This window comes from Poecilia latipinna, unplaced genomic scaffold, assembly GCF_001443285.1.
Source record: "Poecilia latipinna isolate Pla-1442-1.1 unplaced genomic scaffold, P_latipinna-1.0 Scaffold2296, whole genome shotgun sequence".
Classification (NCBI taxonomy): domain Eukaryota; kingdom Metazoa; phylum Chordata; class Actinopteri; order Cyprinodontiformes; family Poeciliidae; genus Poecilia; species Poecilia latipinna.
Genome location: NW_015114912.1, coordinates 29,991 through 39,771, shown reverse-complemented (window position 1 = coordinate 39,771; position 9,781 = coordinate 29,991). Strand labels below are relative to the sequence as shown.

The following is a 9,781-nucleotide window of genomic DNA, read 5'->3' as shown; positions in this document are numbered from 1 at the left end:
CGCCCCCCCCCCAAAAGGGCAAAAAAAAAAAAAAAAAAAAAAAAAAAAAAGAAATGCACATCCTCAGATACTGCGAGTTTGCATGGATTCAGCGGAACACCATATGTATAGTTATTGCTTTTGACAAGAATAAACTTCCTGTGTATAAACTCTGAAGAAATATACTTTCACATCTCCTGTCATTTTAATAAAAATTTATAAATGTAAGTTATGTAAAGACAAACTGCAAACATACATATGTTTTACAGCTTTACAAGAGTAAAAATGACCTTTGAGAAATGATTTCATTCCTATATGAGTAAAGGAATACTTACTAGCAGACGACAACATTCTGCTGCTGACAGATCTGAAACAAGTGAAATAATGAGAAGAGTTACTGGGCGGAAGAAAGAAAAAAACAGATCATCATATTATTGGTTAAAAACAAATGCAAAGCGTGAAGGGAAAACTATTAAGACAATTAACATACATTAAATAAGGTTTAAGTAAAATAAATAAATTATAATTATGTACGAAGGGATAATATTGGAAATAAAGTTAAAAACCTGCAAGTGAAAACATTTACGCTGGCAACCTAAGCCTTGTTGGCTGCATACGTTTTAAATGTTGCCTATTAAGCTATGAAAGTTTTGAACAAACACATAAGACGATCACGACGAGCATTTAAAAAAGAGACAGTACAACTAAAATAAATACTAATGAAATAAAAATAAGACAAATTTGATAATTTGGCATATTGAAGTGATATTGAAAATGAACTCAAAAATGATTTCACAAAATTAGAAATAATTTGGTTTGTTAGAGGGATGGATAGTAAAATAGTAAAATCATTACTTTGATTACTAATAAATATTTAATATAATACCTGCAAACAAAAACTTAAAAAAAACCTTACAAAGTAAGTGTAGTATCTCGTGATTTCCAAATACTTGCATTAATCAAAGCCATGACAATGTCTCAGAAATGGACTAGAAGCTGATTACACAGAGCTGATGGGCCGCTTTGTGTCATGGTGGGCAACAATCCTCTCATCTTGAATGTGAACAAAATGAAAGAGATGATTGTAGATTTCAGGAGAAACCTTGTTAGATCATAATCTATATCCTTCATGGGCAAAGAAGTAGAGGATGTACTTCTTGAGTAAACTAAGATCCGTCAAGGCTTGCAGCAAGATGCTGCACATCTTCTATAAGATGCTGCTGCCACCATCTGTTGGGGTTGCAGCATCAGAGCCAGGGACCTGAAAAGGCTCAACAATCTGACAAAGAAGTCTGGTTCTGTTTTGGGGACGACTGTGGAATTTCTGGAGATGATGACACAAAGAAAGATTATACATAAAATCAAGTAAAATTATGGACAACCCTGACTTTCCTCTTTATGAGACAGCATTAGAAAAACAAATCCCCAGTAATACAGACTGCTACAGGAGAGATTTCTTTCCCACAGCCATCACAATCTACAATAACTCTCTACAACCACATTTAGTTTCCCTTTGTAACGAAGAAAATATTTTCACATTTTGAATAGCTCACTAAAGCTTAAAATAAGAAAAAAAGTTTTAACAAAATCACATAGATTTTTTTACAACTATTGTTATTACTATTACAAATAAAGTAACAAAGGTGCAACAGAAAATCTATCAATGGCTCAATGGTGACTCGTGAAACACCAAAACATCTGTAATTCTCTCGAAGATATTCAAAACACGAAGATCTATCGCCATCTTGTGGTTATGTCTGTTTGGAACCCAGCCCGCTCCTGCGGTCACCATGACAACATTTTATCTGTTGTTAGCTTGCAGGACCTGAAAAAAGTGTAATTATAGGAAAAGACGACACAAAGAAAAAAAAATCTGTACTCAAAGCCTTAAGAAGTTCTTAAAAACCTCTAAATAGTTGGAGCTTTTACAGTTGAAGCCAGTTATGTGGATTTCCGGGCAAATTAAGGTCCATTGTGTTCTAGAAAGCGAATTTGTTCGGCTACGCGTTTAGCCGCAAGCTAAAGCTGATACTCACTCGGCTGTGTCAGCTCCGGAGTCCACGGTTTCATCCCCGGCTCTTCGCCACATCGTCAGGTCCACTCTCCTTACATTTGGGCTCCGAGCTTACAGTTTGAGCAGTGTTTCCAGTAAGCCCACTCAGGAGTGTAAAACATCCTGATTAGTTTCCACAGCCTTCTAAAGTGGGGGAAACAAGTGAGACTGGGAGCTTACTGGGACACTGACGTCACTAGGCAACCGCAAACCGTTAGAATAAAAAGAAATGCATTTACTCCAGACCGTACAAAAACAGAAGAAAAAAAACCCCGGGATGAACCTTCGTTACAGCGTTGAGAGAAAATAGTCTGCAGTTTGCTTGGGGAGTCGATTCTGAGCGAAAGGGAGCACAAGGAGAAGTGCGACTTTAAATCCAAAGCCGCCTATAATAATGATAACAGAGAGCAGATGGCATGAGTCCCACAATATGGGAGGACAAAGGAGACAGCAGACGGCCTGGACAGATTTAAATGAGGGGACGTGTTGACGGGAGGCTCTTAACCCTGGAAATTTAAGACCTTGTTTGCTAAGAGCATTAAAACCTATGAAAGACAAGTTAGATGTACACCCAGAAATGATACGGCGCTTTAAATCTGCAATCGTGGGAGAGTAGTCAATTTGTAAATAACCTCATGAATTAAAAGATCAGCACTGTTTGGTGATTTGTGGAAATATATTCCAGTAATTTAGTCCTTTGTAGGAATTAAAAAAAAAAACAAAAAAAAAAACGGGAGAAAACAACTGTTTCTAAATTAACATGCAGTTTTACGAGTTTTGTTCCAATAATTCCAATGTATAAATATATACAGATAATCTTAGACTTATTGTATAAATTTGTAACATTTATATGGCATACCATTCTCATACCAATAAACCACATACTGAAAGCATTAATGCCAATGCACATTTTCTTCAGATACTCCATCCACTGCAGTATCCATCTTTGCTTGTGGGTCTTTCATCAACCTCTGCTATAAGCCTGCAAAGTTAAACCTCTTACAGCTCAAAGACTTTAATGGTTCTTAAAACATTTTGAAAGTCACTTGCCTGCCATATCCATCAGTTCCAGTTGATCAGTTCAGTTCTGTGCTGGTGACAATATCATAAACTCAAATGAACACAAAGTACAATTAATCCAAAAATCAAATTAAATTTCTTAGTTTATGGATTTAAGTTATAGGCGTTTTGTTACACTAACTACACAGGTAACGAGGGAAGTATTTCAAATCCTCCCTGAAATCGAATGAATCTCATGCAATCAAACCAAACAAAAACATTTTTTATCTCTACATTTATTATGATGAAAACAAGGCCCTGTACAATCCACCTTCGCAGAGTACAATTATTTTACAATTTGTACATATTTGCAGCATGGTGCGTGACCGGTTCCACCTGTTCAAAATGTCTTTGGAAATAAAATCTTGGAAACCTGCAACACAACTAGCCTTCCATTAGAACAGATCATTTTTGGCTCAGCACACCACAGGCCTAAAGTAAAAAAAAAAAAAAAAAAAAAAAGTGCCATGAGAAGCAATGCATTTGTTGACTTTTAGGCCTTTTATTCCAACGATGGAGCCACAATATAAACGTATGCTTTAAAGCACCAGCTGTTGATCGCTCTACTCACCAGTACAGACTTGGCCACGTTACTGAAAATGGCATTGAATATTTGTCAGCTGCGAGAGATGTGCACTCTACTAAGGATGTAAAATAAACCCCAAAACAGTCAAACTTTCAAAAATAAATTAAACAACTATCACTGTTTCTGAAATATTCAAAATGTATGTGTTTTGCCGCGGTTGTAAAGCAGGTCTGCACCAGTTACCACAGTTCATCTTTTTATTTAAATCTAAAACTCCTCTGTGAGGAAAAGGCCAAGACTGTCCAACCTGTACAGCCATTATTGTGCCACGAAACACAAACATAACACATTGACATCAACATTTAAAACAGGGGAGTGAGTTCAGATGTTTTCTCCGTCTCCATGTAGCCCCGTGTTTGCTATTCTTCACTGTGTGTAGCTAATTGGCAAACAGACAGGTCTCTCCAAAGGCCACAAGAAACAGGATTTTTTGTGTGTTTGTTACAAAACTATATTCCCCTCTTTTCATTTCTTTCAGCAGAAGAAATCTAATATTGCTAGAAAACTTCGCCATCTTTTGCATGATTTTCCCCTCTTTTTTTTCTTCTTTTTTTAAAACACGTTTATGGAAGAAAGGTTAAGCTTCCCAGTGTGTCCCGAATGATGAGAGCATTTCCAAAGTTCATCAAACACTTAGCAGTCCACAAAAACAAGGCCCTCAGTTTCAACTTGAAGCTAGCTTTCAGTGGATTTACTGGTTATGCTACATAAGTGTACACTTTGCGGTCCTCTGGTGTTCTTGCCAAATATTCCCTCTCAATGAGTCCTTCAATTCGCTTCTTGATGACTACTGGACTAGGAAGGAATCGCGCTCGCAACTGCTGTGTGACCTGTGGAGACACGGAAAGTAGAAATCAGAGCCAAAAGCTAAATTTTGTATTATGCTGTCGTCATTCTAAGTCTGTAACATGAAATATTAGTTGGTTAACTTTCAGGAAGTAAAAAATAAATAAATTTAAACAGATTTTTATTGTTACAATAAAAGGCACGTGAATACTTTAAGCTGATCAGGTAGCTGAGCTGCTGAAGTATTTAAATATAAGCAGCAACAATTACTAAACCTTCTGAAGGGAATGTGAACTCAATATATTTTCATAAATCTGCCTTTACATGAACAGTCACTGCTCTTTGGACTCAAAGCCACTGACTTACCTCTGCTACTAGGACATTGTGCTGCATCTTCTTTCTAGATTTCATGATGCGAACAATGGCTGCTTCAATCTCATGCTTTCTGTCATCGTCAACTTTCTGTCGCGTCTCCTTCCTCTCCGGATCAGACTCTCCCTGTTTAGCAGCCACTACAAGAAGAAGCACAACAGTTATCGAATGAAATGCAACAGAAAAAGAACAGCTGCTTTACTGCCAGTCCACGTGTTTAATAAAGCCTGGAAAACATTGCTGGAAAGATTTATGCTTAATGCATCGTTTTCTGCACCATCTACGACTGGTTTTATGTTCATCACTGCCTCAAACAGTGTTTACAGAACAGAATCTAGCTGAAAATATTTCTCCTAGATCCTAAAAGTAAATAGACAATATAAATTTCTACTGCAATCTAAAACAAAACAAAACAAAAACGGACGATCCTAAAGCTAAGATGACGATATCCCAGCAAGTGTGACAATTCACTTTATTAGTACAAGATGCAGCTCAACACCAGTGGTGAATTTCAGTTAAATTGTTGGGAGAAATATAATAATTGACTCACTGACAAAAAAGGCAAGCTCATTCATCAACAGACGGTCACAAAAATCTGTGATGAACCAGTTGATCAGCCGCCGACTGGAGGGATTCATTTTCCCTATTAAGTCTAATTAGGGATCAGCAGGTTAGATATATTTTTCTCTACTCATCAAATCCATCAAACATAAGAACTGCCAACATTTGGTGGACATTTGTGAGTTCAATAAAAATCTGAGTAAGGGCAAGAACAAAATGCTTCGATGCATAAATGTGGGTAATCTTGTGATTACTTTTTCTGTGAATGGACACATTTAATAATAATAAAAAACGCATCAACACTGAGCATTAGTTTTAAGTACAGAAAACAGCACGGTTTGCAAGATGGTACTCTGCGTACCTGTCTGAATTTTGACCCGGTGCAGTTTAGAGGTAAACTGGTCATTGACTGTAAACACATGGCCATTTTCAATCTCCTTAGATTTGGGCTCTTTGGTGAGAACTCTCTGTGTGGGCTTCCCACAGGCCAGAGACTGCAGCGCTCGCACCAGCTCCCTCTCAGGAATATCCGTCTCCTGCTGGATTTCCTGTGTTGAAAACAGTTTCATTACAAAAAACTACTACGACAGGGAGAAGAACCTGAAACTTTTTTAACTGTATTTCTGCGTATTATATGAAAATGTAAGCGTGACGCATGTTGAAGTGATGAGGACAGCAGGGTGTGACATACCTCAAAAGTGGACTTCTCCCTGTTGTTGAAAAGCATGAGAATGGTCATCTGAAAGGTGGACACTTGCAGGATGTGCTTTCTGGTGTTGGAGCCCGTCACCTGGGCCCCGCCCACTCCGACTTCTGACCCGTCCTCCTGCCGATACATTACAGGCTCATTATAGAAAAGAACTACTCAAATACTGACAAGAAAAAAAAAAGCAAGAACCCACTAAAATATGACTGAAAAGACATTTTCAACTTCAAATGTGTGAAATGAGAGAACACTTGAAAGTGTCGTTCAGTTTAACATTTGATTTGCAAAAATTGAGCTGCCCATTGTTATTTGCATTTGTTAAATTTTAGAATGAAATCTTATATAAACAATTACAGTTCCACAAAAGTATCATTTGACCCTTTTCAGTTCTTTTTCCTTTTATTGCTTCTTCTCACACCTAAATGTTTTAGATCAACAAATGGTAATGTCACACAAAGTTACGCTCAGTAACACAAAAAATTTGATTTCAAGTGATGATTTGTTTAATTTATTAAGAGCTAAAACTATCCAAACCAATTCTTCCCTAAACCAGTGTGCTGCTTTTTGGCAAACTTTGGTCTGCTTTGTGTCGTCAGACAAGTTTTGTTTAAGTGATGTTTTTTGTTCTTGATCCATGCAAAGGAAATTTAACTTTGCTTAATAAAAATGCAGTTAATCACAATTAATGATTTCATGCAGTGTCAGAATGATTTGAATAGTTTTTTCTTCTTGATAAGTAAGATGATAATTTGAAAACTATCTTAGTATTGACTTGGTGTTTTCTCCAACATTAAAATTTGATTATATCAAGCATCTAATTGTGGCATAAAAGGAAAAAATGTCTGCAAGGGCCAAAAACTTTTTACATAGAATTGTAAATATCATAACTCCTACTAAAGAAATGAGAGAGCATTTAACATAACACAATTAAAACATGTAAAATCTAACACGAGTGTTTCGAATTTACGATCCTTTGATAAAATTTCCTGTTTGAAGATCTTTGATGTCAGACAGATTCTCCCTACATACCTTTTTGATGGGACCATAGAAGGTGGCATTTAAATCTGCAGAACCCATATGGTGCTGTAAGGTGAGTTGTCTACCACTGTGCTTACCAAGATAAAACCTGCAACCAGAGGAAATCAGGCTTTAGTTAACTTCCAATACCAAGTCAAGAGGTTGCCACCAGCAAAGAGCTAGCACAGTAGTGGAGGAACACAGGTGAGAATGCTGCACACAGTGAAATGGAGACTCACTGACATTGGCCTGATGTCAAGGCAGTAAACAAAATGCCAGTTCAGCAGTTATCTGGATTAGACTGCATAGAACTGGAATAAAGCTTTTCCTCTCAAATTAAACTGATGATGAAAGTAATTTCTCTGAACATCCAGGAAAAACTTGATTATTGTTTGATGGAATACAGTAAAAACTTAAATGTTTACCAAACAAACATCGATTAACAGGAGGATATTAAACAAAAGGCAAACAAAACTATTTAGTAGAGTTAGAAGAAAGCCACATGGTTTGGTAAACCATATGGTAAACCCAGCACAACAAATAAAACAGTTATAGCTTAAAAAAACAAAACAAAATAAAAAAACAGTCTAGCTAAATTGTGTTAAGTGTACAAATGACAAACCTTCTGAAAACTTCAAAAGCGTGACGTGGTGAAGGGGGAATATTGCACTTTGGTGTTGCTGATTGTGTAGGCCAGTATCCTGTAGTCAGGACCCTCACAGTGAGATCAACCCCTCCAAGAGAAACCTGAGGTTTGACAAAACAGAAATCGCACACAATCAGTTTTAGAAAAAACACTCTGAAAACAGGCCTTTGAGAAGACTAGATTGACACAAACTAGGTACAAAAGTTGTAGCAAAACTAGCAAGATTACAATTTTTAATCATCAGTTTGATACTGTGATAAATACTGAAGAGTGCAACAGAGCTGCAAGCCATAGAGCACCGACTGCAGAGAGAAAATAATCCAGCTAATCTGCAGCATGTGGTGCATCCTCACCCCAGTGGTCTGGAGATGTTGCCTGAACTCATCCATGGTGGTGTTGGAGATGCTCATGTCCCGGAACATTCCCTCTAGTTTAGAGGTGAACTGACAGCCACACTCAGTCTGAACGACAGAGAACAAAGCAGACATTACAGTAAAATATAAAGATGCATATTTCAAGTCAATATCTACAGAAATACAAAGAGTCAGATATTTTGCACTTATTATACTGTGTGCACCTACTCGCATAAAGAAGCACTTCATGTTTTTAGTTCCAGCAGCTGGTTAATTGAAGACAAATCTTGAGAATATATATTGTACACAGCAGTAATTATTCTTTGCGAGATCCTTTTAGGTAGTCATTCATTTTTCTCACCATTGCTCTTAAAACAATTTCTAAGAGCATGAAAGGTGCTGCTCACCTTTAGCTTGGAGATCATGTTCTTTTCTGAATCATCCGAGACGCTCTTGTTGGTGAGCAACCGTCGAGCCAGGTGCTGCTTGTAATACCGTTCAAACACGTCCTTCTCCTGCATGAAGCGGAACAACACCATGGCCTTGTCCAGTATGGACTCCACTTCCTGCTCTGTTAGCTGAATAAAAGCAGGACAGGGTCAGCAACCCCCCACACAACCACAATTTTATTATCTCCTATATTAATCCTTCAAGCGTAGGTTTCAATAAAAAAAAAATAAAAAAAAGTAAATAAGCAGAGCAAACCCACAAAAACTCTAGGAAATCTTTAATGTAATCTGATTTAGAACAATGCCAAAAAGGACCAACTGAAGTGAGGTGATGACTTTTCAGTGCAGTTCCCATGCCACACCAGGCTAGCAGTAACGCTAAAAGGACATTCTGACAAAGTTAAAGTGGAGCTTTCAAAAGAAACTCACCCCTTTCACCCCCTTCTTGAGTTTGTCATCGATGAAGAGCGAGAGGTATTCAGGTGAGCGCGAGTTGAGGTTAAGGAAGTACTCGAAGTCACCAGCAATAGTTTGTTTGAAGAGTCGGTCATTATTGAAAGATTCTTGGAGGAAGCGGTCAAAACGCGACTTCAGGTCCAACAAACCCTGCATGGAGAAGGCGGGTAATAAACAGAGGGAAATAAACTAGCAGTCCACAGTAGCCGAAGACTAATAAACTTATTACAGAATGAGACTAACAGGAAAGCAAATTAAAATCCATTTATGGCTTAGATGCAGTGTGTTTTCCTTCTCCCATCTTAAACAGCTTCGGCAAACTAAAACTAACTCACTTAAATTCATACCTGAATATAATCTACTGGATTTTTTCCTTCTCCCTCCTCTGAAACGAGCGCCTTGCCTTGCTCCCGCAGGTATGAGCTCATACACTCACACATGGTCTTCAGCCCGTTGGGAACCCGACTGAACAGCTTGTACATACATGCTAAATCTGTGGACAGGTTGCAAGAACAAAATATTTTTACTGACTGAGATTGAATCAGCAGCTTTCCTGAGGTGTTTCAGTGTCAGTCTGGTGTTAACATGTAATATTCATAAGCATCAGTATCAAGTTTTGGGATTCAAGATTGAATAATGATAAGACAACACAAGTTCAGTAACTAAAAAAAAAAAAAAAAAAAAAAAAAAAAAAAAAGGGGAAATTTTATTTTTAATAAAATTTTTTTTTTTTAACCCCACCCCTTTAAAAAAAAAAA

The 9,781-nt window shown here is 37.4% G+C and overlaps 2 protein-coding genes across 4 annotated transcripts in view; both read right to left on the bottom strand.

The window, feature by feature from the left end:
- Positions 1–2,458, bottom strand: part of fam124b (family with sequence similarity 124B) — a 10,253-nt gene extending 7,795 nt beyond the window's left edge. The window contains exons 1-3 of one of the 2 annotated variants that reach the window (XM_015018617.1): positions 2,272–2,458; positions 2,016–2,176; positions 315–346 (exon numbers count right to left, since the gene is read on the bottom strand). In XM_015018617.1, the coding sequence (XP_014874103.1) occupies positions 315–346; positions 2,016–2,068 (85 nt within the window). In that variant the 5' untranslated portion in view covers positions 2,069–2,176; positions 2,272–2,458. Of the gene's footprint in view, positions 1–314; positions 347–2,015; positions 2,250–2,271 lie in introns of those variants that run through there. The other variant, XM_015018616.1, reaches the window with a different exon arrangement.
- An 853-nt stretch (positions 2,459–3,311) lies between these two features.
- Positions 3,312–9,781, bottom strand: part of cul3b (cullin 3b) — a 23,806-nt gene continuing 17,336 nt past the window's right edge. For both annotated transcript variants that reach the window (XM_015018613.1, XM_015018615.1), the window contains 10 exons: positions 9,371–9,516; positions 8,997–9,173; positions 8,526–8,696; positions 8,119–8,226; positions 7,742–7,866; positions 7,132–7,228; positions 6,088–6,222; positions 5,758–5,944; positions 4,830–4,975; positions 3,312–4,507 (listed from right to left, as the gene is read on the bottom strand). In XM_015018613.1, coding sequence (XP_014874099.1) covers positions 4,376–4,507; positions 4,830–4,975; positions 5,758–5,944; positions 6,088–6,222; positions 7,132–7,228; positions 7,742–7,866; positions 8,119–8,226; positions 8,526–8,696; positions 8,997–9,173; positions 9,371–9,516 — 1,424 coding nt within the window. In that variant the 3' untranslated portion in view covers positions 3,312–4,375. The remainder of the gene's footprint in view (positions 4,508–4,829; positions 4,976–5,757; positions 5,945–6,087; positions 6,223–7,131; positions 7,229–7,741; positions 7,867–8,118; positions 8,227–8,525; positions 8,697–8,996; positions 9,174–9,370; positions 9,517–9,781) is intronic.